This window comes from Pan paniscus, chromosome 9, assembly GCF_029289425.2.
Source record: "Pan paniscus chromosome 9, NHGRI_mPanPan1-v2.0_pri, whole genome shotgun sequence".
Taxonomy (NCBI): Eukaryota; Metazoa; Chordata; class Mammalia; order Primates; family Hominidae; genus Pan; species Pan paniscus.
In genome coordinates, this window is record NC_073258.2 from 101,761,579 (window position 1) to 101,781,404 (window position 19,826).

The 19,826-nt window shown below is 35.9% G+C and overlaps 1 protein-coding gene across 1 annotated transcript in view; it reads left to right on the forward strand.

The window, feature by feature from the left end:
* ARHGAP42 (Rho GTPase activating protein 42) overlaps positions 1 to 19,826 on the forward strand; it is a 306,430-nt gene that overhangs the window by 264,463 nt on the left and 22,141 nt on the right. Inside the window, exons 13-17 of the mRNA XM_003828397.7 lie at positions 7,915 to 7,977; positions 8,949 to 9,023; positions 9,718 to 9,802; positions 10,443 to 10,501; positions 13,694 to 13,799. Of these exons, the coding sequence (XP_003828445.1) occupies positions 7,915 to 7,977; positions 8,949 to 9,023; positions 9,718 to 9,802; positions 10,443 to 10,501; positions 13,694 to 13,799 (388 nt within the window). The remainder of the gene's footprint in view (positions 1 to 7,914; positions 7,978 to 8,948; positions 9,024 to 9,717; positions 9,803 to 10,442; positions 10,502 to 13,693; positions 13,800 to 19,826) is intronic.

The window sequence follows — 19,826 nt, forward strand, 5'->3', positions numbered from 1 at the left end:
AGAAGAAATATTACAAGCTTCTACTTTAGTGCTTAAAGTTATGAATCTTAAGCTTTATTTTTAAGTTTTATTTTTAATATTTGATTTATTTTAAGCCATATTTTTACTTGAAGCCTGTTTTTAATCAGTATACAAATCTTATTTGTAATTGCACTAACTTTTAAAACTAAGTCGTTTTCACTTTATTTTGTTTTCATAAATCTGACAGAATGCTCCCATTTGTACATTTAATTAGTCAAGTTTCCTTAAGACATATCAACTGATGACAAAATAGTGAATTTTATTCTGTCAAAGTCACCCTAATTAGACTGATTTGTGATCCTGACAAATATAAACTTTTCAACACCTAGCAACTTTTTTAATCTAATAAATCACTTTATAAATGCAGATTAAGTATTATGTTGAAATTAAGTATTGTAAACCTTCTAAATAAATACACTCAATTGCATAGTGATTTCAAAAGGTCTTACTACTTTTGCATAAACTAAACTTATTGAAAATTACACTTATTTTTAGCTGTCACACACATGGGGATTCAAATTTGCTCACCCAAACAGAATCACTACCCTGTTGAAAAGTCAAGACTATGGCAGGTGCTACCAATGAAAGAAACCCTGGCTCAAAGGCACAGGATTGGACTCACTTTCCAGAATTTAGCTGCCAGCACCTCTGGGGTGGACATTGTGGTATTACTAATTCACCTAAGTCAGGCTTTTTTTTTTTTTTTTTTTTTGAGATGGAGTCTCACACTGTTGCCCAGGCTCAAGTGCAATGGCAAGATCTCAGCTCACTGCAACCTCCGCCTCCTGGGTTCAAGCAATTCTCCTACCTCAGCCTCCCAAGTAGCTGGGATTACAGGCACATGCCACCACACCCAGTGCCCAGCTGATTTTTGTGTTTTTAGTAGAGGTGGGGCCTCACCATGTTGGCCATGTTGGTATCAAACTCCTGTCGAACTCCTCGGGTAAATTTGTGTTTCAGTGATTGTGAAATTCTTATACCTGTTAGGTCTTGAATAAGTCATGTGAGCTCATTGTGTTAAGTGCTTAAATCAGTTTATATCTTTCTTTTTGTCAGGCGCTCTAACCATTTTTTTGTACATCATCCTGTTCTTGAGATCTTGTATTTCTTTTTGGTTGATATTTGACTCCCCTAAAGGTAGCATTGCATCAATTTCAGTATGTAACTTCTCCTGTAACTGGTATTGGAAACCAGTACCAGCCCTAACTCACCGGCCACTTCGAAGAGTACTCATTTATATCCTCCATAATTCAGATGGCTTCCACTTATTCTAAAATACTCTTGTTGTCCTTTGGAAATTCAGTTTTGTATAATATGTATTTGTGTTTTTGAACTGCTGAAGACAATGAAGTTTAGGATGGTAAAATATATAACTTAGGTAAACGTTTGTTTGAATGCCAGCCATTTAGAAGCAATCATAACATCTGTGCCTTCACTGATAATCCTACAAGCAACAGTGTGAGAAATATCTAATGTTCTAAAATAGGGCCATAGTATGAATTTACAGAGAACAAATGCCATGGAATGAAGAATAAAACTATGCTGTGACTGTAGTTTCATGCTACTCTTTGTGAGACTAACATGCAAAAGTCTTCCTACCTTGTATTAATAGTTACTCTTAATTTACCATTTTCAAAGTATGGATGCCGTAAATGAGACTTGAAAAGGAAAGCTTGAATCACCTTTATGAAAAAACATCAAATAAGAAAATAAAATATTGGTCAATGACAGGGTATTGAATTTACAAATACTTTTCTGGTTGTAAAATATGCTGCAATATCCGTGAAATTGTAAGACTTTGGGAATGAATTTATTTTTGTAGTAGTAATATCTATCATCAATATTAAACAGATGCCATTCAATTAAGATTAGCACTAAACTAGTCCTCAATCACATGCCATTCAATTAAGATTAGCACTAAACTAGTCCTCAAGCCATGACACTGGGGACATTTGGTAAAAAGTAGCTCACCCATATGTTTTCTATAGTTCTGCCATTTGAATACATCTTTCAAAGGAACAAAATTACATTTTATGACATACCTTTCCTGCCCCAAGACCTCCATCTTGGAACAGTCATTTACAGAGGCAAAAGCAGTTAACATTTCTTCTAGGCTTTCTTTCTCTGACATTCTCAATTGGTGCTCTGAGCCTTGTCCCCATTCAAATATGAGTTTTGTGTGATGGCTTCTGAGCTGGTCATTCAACCCTGGGTCTGGAGAAGGTGAGCACTGTGAAAGAAAAGGCACTTAGATCTCATTCTCTCATGCAGTCAGTTCAAAAATATTCCATTGTGCACCTACTCTACTCCAGGTACTGCGAGTAAGAAAAAGGAAGTTCTTTTCCATTGACTTTCCGCTAATAAAAGTCAATATTTATGTGTGTAATGACAAAGTCACCTAACATTCAGTCCTTATACAAAATTGAAGGGATTGGAACAGAAGATAGTCTTGAAATTTCCCAACAGCTCTAAATTTCTGCTTGTGTGTTTCAGTGACTTTCCTCAAGTGTACCCGTGTATCTATTCTCCACAGCAATAAGCTTTTTCTTCTTCTCATTCTATGCAGTTACCGTCTGTTATGAGTGTTCTTGAGCTTCATATTGTGGTTTAGATAGTTTGGTTCTGGAAGTTCTCAGACGTCCCTAGGTTATCATCCTCCTTCTTTACCATATAATCCCCTGATCTTTGATCAGTTACAGTTTTGTTTTTATCACAGAGGCCCAAGAAGATGTCATAGCTCAAGTGCTCTTCATGGGCAGAGCAGAATGAAAGAACAATTTGGGCCAGAGCTATGGAGAGTTAACTGCCCATCCTTAAGGAGCAGAGAAAAGGTCCAGTAGGTATCATGAACACTGATAAATGTACTAATTTATTTTTTATTTATTTCAGTTAACATATAGCATGATATTAGTTATCTGTGATAAGGGACCTTTTAATCTGAAACAGGAGATCAGCAAAGTGAATTAAAAATTAAAGACAAATGTTGCTTTGTTTTATCAACCCTGAGAATGTACTGTAAGGTCAAGTAGATTACATCTGTAAGGACATACTAGGTTTTGAATTGCTAGGAAATTGAAGGTGCAAGGACTTTTGCTTTGTTAGCTCTGTGGAAGACTATTCTTTTTCCTTTCCTCATGGCTGTTTGAATTCTGTTGAGATTAATAGCTTTTGTGCTGCTAAACTGCCTTATGGAAACTTTTTAAAGGTTTCAATAAAGGCTTTATCCCTGAACAGTTTACAGGGGGAAAAAAAAAGGTTTAGACTTAACTTTTGATTGAATATATTAAGTTGATTAAGTTAGTCTGTCTTCTGCTTCTACCCTCACCCATGAAGGCCAAGTATCATTAATGTTATAGAATTCTAATTCTCATATTACAGAATTTGGTAGTAGTTGTATTCTGGGTATCCCTCTGCTTCTCTCTACAATGGAGGAGATACAGGGCTGGGGTAGGGCTTGGGACTGGGAAAGTGTTCACAAATCTAGCTTATGTAAGCTAATAAACTCTAACCCTAATAGAAACCATCAGAGAAGGTACTTGAGCAATCCTGGTACAAACCAGTAACTAGCAAGCCATGAATCAATAAGCATGTATTGGCTGCCTGCTCTGGGCCAAGCACTGAGCCCAAATCAGCAATCGTTATTTCTCCTGTGTAGGATACTTATCCTCCTCTCCTTGCTGTTGCCCCGGAAGTACCTTGTCCTCCACTGAAGGAGAATTATCATTAATTATCAGCCTTTTTAATGGTGCAATTTGATTTAGTAATAACCCTTTCCATCGACATTTGAACATGAAAGAGTTCCCGGGTGTTTTTGATTTTTTGTTTTTTGTTTTGTTTTTGGATGTTAAGAGGACACGTTTTAGTTGAATTCTCATGAGCACTGATGCATTAAGTATAGTAACCCCTTCTTGGCTTTGGAAAACTGGTCATTTTCCATTACAGAATGTGTTTGCCACTGACTTCCCTCAGAAATGACAATCCTTGTGACTACTTCATCCACAGTCATTGGAAGACAAACTATTTTAGCCATCTTGTCCTCTTCTCAGACCTCAGAAGAAATTGCTGGGTGCTCAAGTGAAGGCGCTGTCTATAGTTGATGGTTGTTTGCAAAGCAACCATCAACAGGCACTGCCACTGCTGCTCTTTGCTGCCTTTGTTATGTGAATTGATAAGTCAGTAGTCAAAAGGGACATATTCCAGTTAAGGGAGGAAAAGTTCATTGTGTGGGATTGCCTTTATTTCAGTGAGTTTTGCCACAGTGAATTAAGTTATACACAACTAAATCAGAACTGGCCAGGTTATGCTTAGTAATAGATGATCCTCAAGTCTCAGAGGCTGATGACAATATAGGTTCATTTCTTCTTTATAGTACATGTCCATATAGGTCAGCAGTGACTCTCAACATTGTTTTCACTCTGGAACTTGAGTTGATAGAGAAGCCTCCCTTTGTATCATTGCTGATCCTGTGACAAAGGAAAAAGAAAATTGCAAGCCACATACTGGCTCTTAGTGGCTGCTGGGTAAAGACACATGTCACTTCTGTTCATATTTCATTGTTAATGTGTATCACATGACCAAGCCTGGCTTCAAGGGTGCTGAGAAATATAATCTTCTTGCAGGGAGGGACAACAGATAATGGGTAAACAGTAATTTCAGTCTGCTATAGTCTGTTTAGCTCTAGTGAGAGGATATGTTTTTTCATTGTATTTATTGGAGTATAATGAGCACATAGGGACATTTCTTAATATCCAACTTACTGTTTTTTCAGTGACTAGGTTCACAGGGCCTGCCTGGTTTATGCCTGATCTATGTCTGTTTGAAGAAACAGATCATTGCGCTATCCACGAATATTTTAAAAATAAGTGACAAAGTGATATATGCCTGTTCAAAAAACAACACTTGTGGCTGACAGTCCCTCAAGCCCCAGTGATTTTAGCCCTGCGGGAAGAATGCCTTATTCACAAAATTTACATATGTAGAGATTTGCATTTTTCTCTAGTCAATAATAATGATAATGATAAGAGCCAATACTCTAAGGCACTTACTATATTCTAAGCATACACTATTCTAGGAGCTTTGCAAATGTTAACTTACTTCATCTTTAAACAGTGCTATGAAGAAGATACTATTATCTTTATTTTGTAGGAGAGGAAACTGAGGCACAGAGATCAAAACCATGCCTAGTAACAGAGCTAATAAGTAGAAGAGTAACTACTGCCCCTCTCATCTAATTAGAACTAATGACTGGCTTCTTTTATAATTTCTTCTTATGTTTTCCTTCATATAGCAGTGACATGTAGACAGGAGCAGATAGAAAAAAAAAACCTAGCATTGAATTCGTCTTGTTCCATTGTTAGGCACTCTTCCGTTTGTCTTCATCTTACTACAACTGTTTAACTTAGGTATTGTTACTTCCCTCATTTTATAAATGAAGGAACTTGTTTATAAAATAATAGGCACACTTCCCCTACCTCAGATATACAGCAGTGATACTAGAGCTGAGAATTGGCCTTAGGTTTTCCTGTCTTTAAACAAAGCTGGACGCTATCTCTGCACCATGAAACTACTCTTTCAGTCAAAGCAAAGGATGGTCAAAGGAAACAAAAATTCATGGTTATTTTTGCCAACACAGTATATTCTTCCACATCTCTGAATTGATTGATAATGTTGTATTTACTCACATGACGGGAGCTAAGTACAGGATCCATGGAATATGTCAGAACGGCAGCATCCGTAGAGTAACCCTGCAGTTAGACTGACTCTCAGTAAGATGTCATTCTACATGATGAGCTTGTGATATCAGTTTATTAGAAAAGACTGGAATATTGCTGCCAAATATCCCAGTATACTTTGAGGTACAGCCTGGTTATTACTTATTTTTCTCAAAATGAATACTTAAGAGAGAAATTCTGTTTTATGTCATAACTGTCTTCATTCTTTTTTGTTGAAAGGAAGTTCAATTGAAATGTTTTAAAAAATGGTTGTCTTTTTCTCTTAATATATCTTGTTATTGAAAAGTGGAACAATGTGACCTCTAGTACCAAACATTTTAAATGTCAGGAACTTGCAGTTTTAATAGATATAAAAATGCTAGTGTCTTGTTTTTACCTAGGGTTACATTTTTTTTGTCTCAGTTTTTGTTGTTGTCCTTAAAACTGAAAATTAAATGATTCCTCACTTTTCCATCTTACCTGTCTCCTATATTCAAAAAGTATTTTAAAATGTCTGAATGCTTAGTGTTATGCTGGGCATTTTGGGGTTATTGGAAGCAAGCAGTCTCTCTTTGGTGTCCAAGAAAAGCTTCACTCCCATGTAGGTAGGTCATTAGCTGCACTCTAATGAGATGCCATGGCCATTCATTTTTGTGTGTTGAGTTCACTGAAAGTATTCACTGAGTTCTGTTCTTTTGACCTAGGACACTGGGGACAAAGAAATAAATGAGCCACTTCCCATTGATGGCAATACTTATTTTAGTTTTGACATTTTTATTTCTAGAGTTTTGAAGTTCTTTTTAGAGTACTAGACACATACACACACACACATATATATACACACATATATATATATTTTTCAAAATGTCAAATAATCCCAAAATGCCTAGTGAATTAAAAATGACAATTTCTAACTTTTGCCCTCTTTCTCCTTACCAGTAGTTTGCATATATATTCGTGGAGTTTTTTCTTAGGAAAATAGAAACAGTCATACATACCCTCAAATTTTTTCATTTTGAGAAAATAGGCCTTATTGTCCTGTCGATTGCTTTTGTCACCTAACAACACATAATAAATACCTCTTCATAGTAGTACCTCTAGTTCCATTGTTAGGCACAGATTTTTCACGCCTTTCTGTCAATCAATTCAGTTCCATTGGCTTGCTGTGCCTAGAATTTTTTTCAGTTTTTAGTTTGTTGCTGTTACCCTTTCTTGATTTTTATCATAATTTTTTTGATATATATTTTTTTGTCTGGGGATCTATTTTGAGTTACAAGAATGTGTTTAATCTACTGTCTTTAAATGGAAGTTAGTTTTAAATTTGTATTGGTTTGAATTCTCCTCATTTATTATTTGAGAATATTTTAAAAATCATGTCTCTACCACATGTGATGAAAATTTGTAACATAGTTCAAAAATTTTTCAGTTTTTCCTCTGGGTGTTAGTTGGTATTTTTTAAATAAATGCTTTCTCTTTAAATAAGTAATTTAATTTGACCTCGCCCCAAAATCCTTTAAAAAAATTAGAATTGATCCAAAGAAAATCTAGCCAAAAAACAATGAAAATAAACTGCAATTTCATAATCCTAGGACCTTTTGGGGATGTTTAGTGACTGACAATGCATGTTTTGAATTATTTTAAATATGGTAGCAAAATGAAAAATAGAACATGGAGCGTAGAATCAGACCCGAGTTTGAATCCTGACTCTGGAGCTTAAAACTGAGAGCAGTGGAGGTTTTCAGCAACCCAGGGAATCATCTTAAGACTGCAGAGCCTTTTCTTTACCTCATAATGTTTTGAGAATCGTGGGAAAGGATATGTGAAAGGCTTTATAATACAAGTTTCAATACATAATAAGGATTTATTCTTACTGCATTTGCTCCTGTCATCTGAAAGAAAACGCGTAGTAAAGGAGTAATGCTATTTTTAGGAAAAGTGGATGAGATCATTGTAATATACTTTCTGTGAAGGATCTTAGCAGGTTGACACAATAGCTGTGAGGGTGAAGTTCCCTCCTTTACTTCTACCCCAAAATAAAAAGTCAGCCTCTAACCAAAATATTTGGAAGACTCAGAACAAACCTCTCTACTGTTGAGTCATAAAGGCCCAGTGAACAGAGCCAACTGAAGGGGGAATGTGAGTTCAGCGTAAACACCTAATGCGATTTCTCTCTTATTTTCAGTGTATTTGAATGAAGCAGGGTTCAACTTTGTGAGAAAATGCATTCAAGCTGTGGAAACAAGAGGTCAGTGTTGCCTGATCGGTATAGCATTCCTGTCATGTGTCTCATTCTTACATGGAAAACTCTCAGAGTAGATAAATCACTGAAGATGTATTTGGTCATTAACGTGGGTTAATTTTAAGAGTGATATAAATGTATGTATCAGTATACAAATAGCTATACCTTGAGCTTCAGTTTACTAAAAATCATGCTTTAGGCATACTTCTTTTTTAGATTTTTTTCTAATACAGCCTCACCGTACTTCTTACTGAGAAACCCTGCATTATTTATTACTGCAAGCACCTCTTTGATTTTTTTTTTTTTCCAAGCATTAAGGAGGTAAGATTCTTAAGGAGCTTGTCTTAACTCCCTTCCTTCCTTATATTCTTTCTTTTACTGATTTGTCACTGCCACAGTTTTGGTACCTTTCTTCGTTTTAATCATGACCTCTGTCTTGAAGTCCACTCCAGTTAAACGTTAAACTCACTTCCAGGAAAATTTGGCTAAAGCAAAATTCATATTGGGTTTTGGAGTTCCATAAACTTATATTTAAATTTTAAGTGCTGCCACTTCAACATTCTGAGAAGTAGTTTCCTTGAATTCTCTGAATCTGTTTCCTCATCTCTAAAATGAAGATATAAATGCCATAGGACTTTTCAACATGCAGGAGGACTCCGTGACTCTGAAGAAATAGAATATGAGTAATATCGATCATCCCTTCCCATCTCCATTGCTTTTTTATATTCAAATAATAGTGAATAGGCAGCTACACTTTGCTACTTTGAAGATCTTCAAAGACTTTCAAATCACTGTTCAGTGTCTGCTCTGAGAAATAGAAGTCTGATGGGTATTTCCAGGATAGCTTTGCTAAAGTTAGACTGTGAAATTGGATAAGTAGCTTTCGAATTTTGTTAGGCATATGTCTGAGTTTTTAACATTCTGTACTTGCCAAGCTGTATCTCAAGCCATTTTCTTGTGATTTTCCTTCCTATTAGGTATCACCATTTTAGGACTCTACCGAATAGGAGGAGTGAACTCCAAAGTTCAAAAACTCATGAATACCACATTTTGTAAGTTTTGGATGAAGCAACTTACATAATTTTTGTGTTCTTATAGGTAATCTAAAGTATGGACTTCTTTGACTAGTGCTTGTCTTTGAATATTTTCAAATAATATTTAAAGTTCATATATGTATTCAGTTCTTAATGTTTATTTATAATAGATGAACGATGAGAATTTGAGGGGGCATTTTTATAATACTGTATTTTTTTCTCCCAAGTGTCCTTTGGTAAGCTAGAGATACAATAAGATGCGTGGATGCTAGCTGGAGTCATTTGGAATCCTAGCTCAGCCACTTACAGGTTTTGTGACCTTGAGTAATTTGCTTAACGTCTTTGTGTCTCAGCCTCCTCATTTATAAAAATAGGGATAATAATGGTACCTGCCTCTTAAGAGTTGTGAGGACTGAATATGTTAATCTCCGTAAAGCACTTAGAAGCATGCTAGGCACATGGTAAGTGCTCTGTCATGTTAACAATTAGCAATAATTTCATTTGGGAGACTTATTTCATAAGATATATCTTTGAGGTTTAGTGTCAGCTTTTTATCAATTCACACAAACAACAGTACTAATGTTAACTCTTGGCATTCTAAGAAATGAATACCTCTCTCTTTTGACCTACTTATGTTTGTGCCCATTTTTCATAATTGCATAAGAAATATTTTGAACTGCACAATTTAAACACCTTGTTTTATTCTTTCCAGCTCCTAAATCCCCTCCTGATATTGATATTGATATTGAACTGTGGGACAATAAGACGATAACAAGTGGGCTGAAAAACTACCTCAGGTGAGGAGGGTTTAACTCCTGGTACTCTGGATGTAATCTCTGACTCACCCCTTGAGTAGTGACCACGTGACTTCATGGAGCCTGTGTCCAGAAGCTTCACTCAGTAGCTCAGTTCCCTCACATAAGGTGAAATAGCATGACATGGTAACATTTACATTTAGTGTTCTGGAACTTGTACTTGATTTTTTCAATAATAATTTAAAAGGCTATATAATATTTTGAGTACTGAATTAGTATTTGTTGTCCCATATGTATATGGGATTTTTATGTACTTTTTTAAATAACAAATTGGAATGGAAAGTTGTGTTGTTTTTGTTTTGTTTTTTAACTATTGTTCCCATATTTGTTCCTCTGGTAAGGTAATTCTGATATTGGGAGACTCCCAGTCTCCCCTCTTAATACAGTCATGGAAAGAAGTACATTGGTGTCTTCGAGGTCTGTGTTTCAGGTCTCTCTGTGGCCCCACTACTGGAACTTTATCATACTGCCAAATCACCCAATTCTTTTATTTACTTATTTATGTGTTATTTTATTTTTAATTGATGAATAACAGTCACCTAATTCTTAAAGAAACACTTAACGTTTAGGGGAGAATAAAAGATTCTACTATTCTAACATGTGTTTCCTTTCTCTGTTGTAGGTGCCTTGCAGAACCACTGATGACTTACAAGTTGCACAAAGATTTTATCATTGCTGTTAGTAAGTATACTTGCATCATATACACATTATAATTGATGTAGTTTTATGCTGCCATACTTAGGCATATATTACTAGTATCAGCTAGTGAAGATGTTTTTCAAGTATTGCTTAAAAAGTTGTTAATCTGGGCTGGGTGCAGTGGCTCAAACCTGTAATTCCAGCACTTTGGGAGGCCAAGGCTGGTGGATCACCTGAGTTCGGGAGTTCGAGACCAGCCTGACCAACATGGAGAAACCCTGTCTCTACTAAAAATACAAAATTAGCTGGGCATGGTGGCACATGCCTGTAATCCCAGCTGCTCGGGAAGCTGAGGCAGGAGAATCGCTTGAACCCAGGAGGCGGAGGTTGTGGTGAGTCGAGATCGCGCCATTGCATTCCAGCCCAGGCAACAAGAGCGAAACTCCATCTCAAATTAAAAAAAAGAAAAAAGTTGTTAATCTGATATTTAGTAATTTATAATGTGGTTTAGAAGCCAATAAGAAATTGCAGAATTAACTGAAATATTTTGACACTTAGTGAGACCTCATTGGGTAAGTGTGGTGATTATAAAGAACCATGAGGAATTATTATTCTAATTTCATTTTATTTGAATGACAAATACCAGTTTCTTGTAAGAGCAACTAAGCAGGACTCTAAATATGTACAGACAATTATGTCCCTGCACATGCTCATGTGCTGTATTCCTCAATCTGGAGATGAGTCAAATATTTTTGGCAGACAGCAGGTGCTTCCATCAATCCCCTCTCCCTCATATTTTATTTGCAATGATCACATTTATGTCATTTGTTTAGATCTGTGATTGCCGTCATGTGATATGAATAGATAGATCAATTTAAAATATTAGCAGGAAGAGTTGATATATGTTATCTGAGAAGTTAGTAACGTGTATTTGTAAACCATTGAGACTGAAGTGCCAGGTACCATCTGAGCCCATCACAACAACTTGTAACAATTAAGAGCTGGCATTTCATTGTTAAGATGTATGAGGTGTGACTACAACCAGATTATTTTTCACAATCCAAGAAAGAAATTAGTTGCGTTAGTTTATTTGCACACATTGTAATGTCACAGGAAATGTGTGCTGATAAAAGTGTCACATAAAGTTGAATGACCTCGGTTTTCAATCCAGCATTTATGACTAACCACATGATCTCATATAAATCTACACTATTTAGTTTTCTCTTGAAGCTCTCCACTCTACCTCCTCTTCATAGAAATCTTTGTAAGACATACAGGACCAGAAAAAATATATAATCTGACCTCTCATTCGATGAACTAGGAAATCAGGATGCAAAGTGGGCAAGTAACATGTACAATGACACTAATAAATTCATGGCAAAATCAGGGCTGCAAGCCAGTTTTTTGTTCTTTTTACTCTTAACCCAGAACGCTTTCTTACAGAAATTTTGCTTTATAACAAAAGAAATTTGAGCTACTTGGCTAAAATGGCTCAATGAGCTTATTGTTTTAGTCAAGCTTTTGGTCACAAGTTTTTTCTCCATTTGCTTCTGTGGCAAATGATGATTATATTATTATAATAATATTCATGACTATGATATTTAAAATATCTTATATATAAGAACTCATCTTTTGTCTGGACCTAACATAGCCATATTTACTAGATGTTAAGTTAAGAAAATTAGGTTATTTGGTTTCAAGCAGCAAAAGTCCAGCTCAGTATAAAGGGGAAGTTATTCAGATCCTAAGAGATATTTCAGTGAATTCCTTGGCAGAACAGAGGTCAGGGTTTCCATGAGCCTGCAACCAGGAACTGCCAAGTTGGGATTTGACATTTCTCTACTCACTCTTTCTGGAGGATCTCTCATCTTTGTTCTCTACTGTATTTCTATCATTCTCACTTTCCTTCCCAGTCAGATTTTCTTGGAGTACATTTGGTCACTTCAGCCCTGATTTTACATTATCTGCCTTTTAACATATGCAGAAAGATCAGATTTTTAATGTCTCCATTCCAATTGCTAGGTTAGACCTCATGTTTAGCCTGAGCCAGGCTCTTTCCTCACTCCATGTCTAAATAGCTGTGCCCAGATGAAATGGCAGTCCCATAATGTGAATCCTATGAGTCAAAGTACTTTCTGGAGAAAGAATTTGGTACAGTGGGCAATCATCCCAGAATTTATTTGCTGCAGTAAGAGAATGTTAAGAAGCTTTCTTGTTCTGAAATGTTAGACATTTCTCTAGCAGACATGTCAACATCTTAGCTTTGACTTGGCAGACGACACTTGCCATAAATGATTTCTTACATTTTACATTTACTGTTGTCGTTATGGGCTAAAAATCTGTTGGGCTTGTGTTTATGTAATAATGCTAACATTTCAGAACAGCCCTTCTGTATTGTCTTTATATTTGTAAGATAAGGAGAGGAATCTGGGGCTTCATCTGGTCACACTGGGTTGAATCTCTAGGAGCTTTCTATGGGTGTATTGCCACACTGCTATGAAGAAATATCCAAGACTCAGTAATTTATAAGAAAAAGAGGTTTAATTGACTCACAGTTCCGCATGGCTGGGAAGGACTCTGGAAACTTACAATCATGGCGGAAGGTGCCTCCTCACATGGCGGCAGGAGAGAGAAGTGCTGAGGAAAGGGGGAAAAGCCCCGTATAAAACCATCAGATCTTGTGAGAACTCACTCACTATCAAGAGAACAGCATAGGGTAACCGCCCAATGATTCCATTACCTCACCTCCCACTGGGTCCCTCCCACAACACGTGGGAATTATGGGAACTACAATTCAAGATGAGATTTGGGTGGGGACACAGCCAAACCATATCAATGGGCTAATACGTACTCTAATGACTGGCACATTAGGCAGTCTATAGCAATTGCTGTGATCATTCACATTTCTAAAGGTTTGATTCTGTCTTCAGGTAGTAAAACCCAAGCAGGTGATGAGTTTTGGCTGTATCAAAGTATACAGTTCAGTGGCTAAGAGCATCTGTGTGGAATCAGTAGAACTGGGCTTCTTTGGCTTCTCTACTTCCTAACTTCATGACCATGGGCAAGTTACTCAACTTCTGCAAGCCATAGGGAATGATAATGACAGTACTACATGAAGCAATGCCTATGAGGCATGAGGGGTAGGAGTGGTAATTGTGATTAGATTACTAATGTTTACATACCCAGTTGAATGGAATTAAAACTTGAGCATTTGCAATCTTTTTTATGTAACAGAATCTGATGACCAAAACTACAGGGTGGAGGCTGTACATGCATTGGTGCACAAATTGCCGGAGAAAAACAGAGAGATGCTGGACATCTTAATAAAGCATCTGGTCAAGTAATTCTCTAACTTACATTGTTCATTTAACTTATTGTTCATTGTTAAGTTTGTTCATGTCTTTTTAAAGTGTGTGATGATGTTATAACATTGGTATTATAATTAGAGTCCATTGAATTTGCTTAAAAAATAGTATGGCAGTTTAAGATATTTCTATGTAAGTGTGTGTACCTGTATATGTTTATTTGCATATAATTATGCAAATAATTATATCCTTTGCAATTGTTAAACTAATGATGAAACAATTAGATGTGTCAACTTAAAAATGAAGGAGTATATAGTTTTTTTTCCTCCCAATTCTTTTAGGTGCATTATAAGCAATGAGTTTGAAGACCAGTGCTCTATACTACTAAAGTCAACAGGTTCCCCTAGGTCAAACTAACACTTAACTGTTAGATTCTCTCCATGTATTCATGATTTCACTTGATCTCTGGAGATTTTTATAACTTTGCTGCTAGCTTATTCATATATTTACCATCTCTCTTTGTAGATAAATACTGTATTAGCCAGAGCTATCTGCAGAAACAAAAGCAATAGTGTGTGTGTACATATATTTTATATATATATAAAGAGATAGAGATTGGTTGATTTTAAGGAATTGGTTCACTTGATTACGGAAGCTAATAAGTCTGAAATCTGCAGGGCAGGCTGGCAGGGAAGAGTTGATGTTGAAGCTTGAATCCAAAGGCAATCTTGAGACAGAATTCCTTCTTACTCTGGGAACTCAGTTTTTTTTCTTTTAAGATCTTCAACTGGTTGGATGAGGCCCACCTGCATTTTGGAGGGTAATCTACTCTACTTAAAGACTACTCATTTAAATGATGATGTCATCTGAACAAAATACCTTAATAGAAACATCTAGGATAATCTTCAACCAAATATCTGGGTATCATAGCCTAGCCAAGTTGACATGTAAAATTAATCATTATAAATATTATATCTATCTACTATCTATCTCTCTATAATTTGAAAGATACAGAGAGAGAGACAAACACATATTTAAGCCCGAAGTGAGTTTGCCATGGTGCTGGAAACAAATGTCTAAATCCAGTTTTAAACTTACTTAAGAATTTCCTGTAGCATTATTTAGTATTTAATAGGGATATTTCCCATTTTAATGAGTACCATGGTTTACAATAAAATGATTAATCCTTCATTCTTCATAATTAGTAATAACCCAATTTATGCTTATTTGAGCCATATACATTTGAAATATAACTTACTTTGCTCATCCTTCCCCAGCATTCCTGGCTTCTTTCTGAACTTACAAAAGGTCAAGCCCTGCTCACTGAATGTGCATTCAGATCACCACAAATTTACTTATAAAAACAGCAAACAGCTAATAACACTCTTGATCCCTGGCAACCTTTCATGGCTGAAAAAAAATTAGGACAGTCTACCTAGATTGGGATTCCAAAGACTAAAGACTGATTCCAAATTTCCATTAATTAACTCTGAGTAACAGTATAAATCATTGCTTTCTTCCTAAGAGTCCTTTTGTTTGCTATCTGTGGTGTTTTCTTTGATTCTCAACTAAATTTAAATATTTAAAAGTGTTATTAAATTACAAAAAATATATATTGTGGGTGGACTTATGTATTCATTAGGAGATATAACATTTTAGAAAATTATTATGGAATTTCTTTTGAATATAAAGGAAAAAGTGAAAGTTGATTTCTCCTAAATGAAAACCTTTTGATTTTACACATGGATATTTGCTAGTGGTATTAAATTTGCCAATCGATGTTTTTAATTCAATAATATTCAGGTGACCGACAATCCTTACTCAGTACAAATGTGAAACTAAACAAAACTCTTGGTTCTCTGTTTGGAAAGCCCACTCAGGAGCACATGACTTTGCTTCGTGTATTTGGGTACTCAGTTATTAGCTATATATATATGTTTATAATTGTTATATATTCCTGTTAGATTGACCCTTTTTTTGTTTTGAGACGGAGTCTCGCTCTGTCGCCAGGCTGGAGTGCAGTGGCGCGATCTGGGCCTACTGCAACCTCCATCTCCTGGGTTCAAGTGATTCTCCTGCCTCAGCCTCCTTAGTAGCTGGGACTAGAGGCATGTGACACCACGCCCAGCTAATTTTAGCTAAATTTTGCATTTTTAGTAGAGACGGGGTTTCACCATGTTGGCCAGGATGGTCTCGCTCTCTTGACCTCATGATGCATCCGCCTCAACATCCCAAAGCACTGGGATTACAGGCATGAGCCACCACACCTGGCCAGATTGATCCTTTTATCATTATATTTTATCTTTATCTCTAATAGCATTTCTTTGTTTTAAAATCTATTTTGTATGATATTGGTACAGTTCTTCTGGCTTTCATTTGGTTACTGTTTGCGTGATACATCTTCTATCCTTTTACTTTCAACCTGTTTGTATTTCTGAGTCTAATGTATATCTACTGTAGAAAGCATATAGTTGGATCTTACTGTTTTTTAATACACTTTGATAATCTCTGACTTGATTATATTGTTTAATCCATTCACATTTAATGTTATTATTGATGTGGTTGGACCTGTATCTACCATTTTTCTTTTTGTTTTCTATATGTTTCATGTTGTCTTTGCTATTCAGTTTCAATTTTACTGCTTTCTTGTCCTAATAGATTTTCTAGGGCTTATCATATACATCTTATCAGAATGTACTTAACTTAATTCATGTGAGCATAGCAACATTATTTTTACATAGTTCTGTTTCCTCTTTCTCCTTTTTGTGCTATCATTAATAAACATGTTATATCTATATATGTTATATCCCAACAATCCATTGTTATAATTATTTATGTAATTTAATGCCTCTTAATGAAGTTGAGGGAAGAGGAGTAAGTGCATTTATAGAGTTTGATACATTTATTAACCTTCTTACTTACCATTTTTTAACCTTTTCATTTGTTCCTGTGAATTTGAGTTACCATCTGGTATTATTTTCTTACTCCAGTACAGCTTTGCTTTGTGCTTTTCATTTGGGCTGTTACTGTCAAATATATCACATTTTTAAATGTTATAGGCCCAACAATATAATTATTAATACATACATATTATTAAAATTGCATTTTAAAATCAAGAAAAGGAAGGAGAAGAAATATATATTTATACTCTTTTAATTACATAATTACCTACACTGGGTTTTTTTTTTGTTTTTTTGTGTGTTTGTTTGTTTGTTTGTTTGTTTTTACATGTGCATTTGAACAGTCTAAGGTCACTTGCCTTCAGCCTGAAGAACATCTTTTAGTATTTTTTGTGATGCAGATCTGCTAGCAATAAGTTCTCTCAATTTTTGTTTTCCTGAAAATGCCTTTATTTCACTTTCCTTTTTGCAGGTTAGTTTTGCTGGATAGAAAATTCTTAGTTGGCAGACTTTTTTTTCTTTAAGCATTTTGAATATGCCATCCCTCTGCCTTCTAGCCTTTATTGTTTCTATTGAGAAATAAGCTTATTGGGGTTCCCTGTAGACCCCAATAAGACTTTTTCTCTTGATGCTTTCAGAATTTTCTTTTTGTCTTTGGCTTCAGCACTTTTACTGTGATGTGCCTTGCTGTGGATATCTTTGCAATTATTCTACTTGGAGTTTGTTGAGCTTCTTGGATATATAGATTAATGTTTTAAATTAAATTTGGAAAATTTTCAGCCACTATATCTTTGAGTATTTTTTTCTACTTCTCTCTTTCATCTGCTACTGGTACTCCCATTATGCATTTATGAGTGTGCTTAATGTCACAGATTTTTTTCTGATGATCTATCTTTCTTTATTTTTTTCTTTCTCTCCATTCCTCAGATTGCATAGTCTCTATTGATACTTTTCATTTCAGCTATTGTGCTTTTCAACTTCAATTTACATTTGGTTCTTATTTTTAAAATAACCTCTCTCTCATTATTCACATTCTCTATTTGATCAAACATTGCCACCACACCTCTGTACTTTCCTTTATCTTTAGACATGGTTTTCTTGAGGACTTTGGATATATTTATGACTTCTTTGAAGTCTTTTTCTGTTTAAATCTGACGTTTGGGTCTGCTCACAGGCAGTTTTTATTATCTACTTTTTGCCTGGTGTATGAGTCACACTTTGCTGTTTCTTTGCATTGTCATACTTTTTGGTTGAAGACATGGCATTTTAGCTACTGTTTTGTAGCAACGAATACTGATACCAGTACTGATTCTCTCTAGCTTTTATTGTTGTTTGCTTGTTTATTTAGTATCTTTTTTTTTTGTTGAGACAGAGTCTCACTCTGTCACCCAGGCTGGAGTGCAGTGGTACAGTCTCAGCTCATTGCAACCTCTGCCTCTCGGGTTCAAGTGATTCTCCTGCCTCAGCCTCCCAGGTAGCTGGAATTACAGGCACTGGCCACCACACCTGGCTAATTTTGTATTTTCGGTAGGGATGAAGTTTCACCATGTTGGTCAGGCTGGTCTTGAACTCCTGATCCTCAGGTGATCCACCCGCCTTGGCCTCCGAAAGTGCTGGGATTACAGGTTTGGGTCACCGTGCCCAGACTAATTTAGTATCTTTAGTGAACTATTTTAATGAAGTCTATTTCCCCCTCTGTATGAAGCCTCTTCTATTATCTCTTCAGAGAATGCAGCCTAGGACATGACCACAGTCACCCAGGGATAACAATAGTTTCAGGAGAGTTCTGTTTATTTCCTTAGCTGATCTATAAATATGTCTGCTTCATTTGGTATCACATCCAGCTTGTTAGTTTTCACTAACTGCTAGTAGATTGCTCTGTTGTTTTTGACAACACCCTGGAGCATATCCAGTTAAATTCCAGCTCCTTGCCAGGTCACTTAAAAAAAAAAAACAGTCTTTGAGATTTGTTATGATGCTAAATAGGCTCTTTCTGTCTCTTTCCTTAGTTATTTCTTATGATTTAGCGAGAAAGTCAGAGTTTTCTGTTCTTATGGACTCCACCCCCTCTGGGTAAAATCTTTGACCCATTGCTCTTGGCACTGGCTGAGGGAGGTAGTCCTGAAACAAGGGAGATTTTGGCACCAATATTCTTGGCCTGCTGCACCTCAGGTAAAGCCATCCACCCTAGATGTCTGGCTAGTTGGAGGCAAAGAGTTCTCTGGGTTTCAGAGGCTGAATTCCCAGTGAGTGCCTTTTGAGTTGCATTCACTGGGAATTCAGCCTCTGCAACCCAGAGGTAGAGGGCCTGAGATATGCTCACAGCCTGCCAACCCCATGAGATACTGCATCACTTGACTTGGGGCTGAGAAGAGAGGGAGCCCTGTCTTCCTGGCCACATTTGCCCAGAGTGAAGTTTTAGTCATATTGAGCTGGGGGTGGAAGAAAGAGGGAGCCAGTTGTACCTCAAAAGCCACAGACTCTTGGCTTTTCTTACTGATAATTAGTAGATTTGCTTGAACAAATATTTCTTTATTCTTTAAGTTTTTTTTAATAGAGACTTTAAGTGTTTTTGGTTATGTTTTTAAATAATAATTTTTATCCTTTATGATTTTTTCTCTGTTTATTGGATCCATGGGGCTCCTTATGTTCTACCATTTCCATAAGTAGAACTCTTAAGTATATAATGTTGGTTTCTTTATGTGTAAACTCCTAGATTTGAAACAATACAAGTTGACAGATCCTGATATACATTTCCTCTTTTAATAAAAGAAAGAGAGATGTTCCAGGAGACAGCAGTTGAGTGTCAGCTCCCTACATGAATTGAGGGAATAAGTAGTAGAACCTGCTGAAATGGTGAGTGGTGGGAGTCTGTATCTATTGAGTAGCCCAGCAGAAAGAAAATTCAATAAAAAGAAAATCAGTCATCAAAATAATCCATCTTCTGTGCAATGTAGTCATTAACCCACCTTTCAAAACCAAGTTTTTGAGATTCCCAAGTTTAATCCTAATGAGCTTAATATTAACTGTATTCCACTTTATTTACATTATGGGAACCATGACATTTTAGCAAGACTGCCTAAAGCTAATTTAATTTCAGGGATAATATTATCTTGAGATCATATACAATTTAATTTATTATTTTATTTAGTTCTCACAACA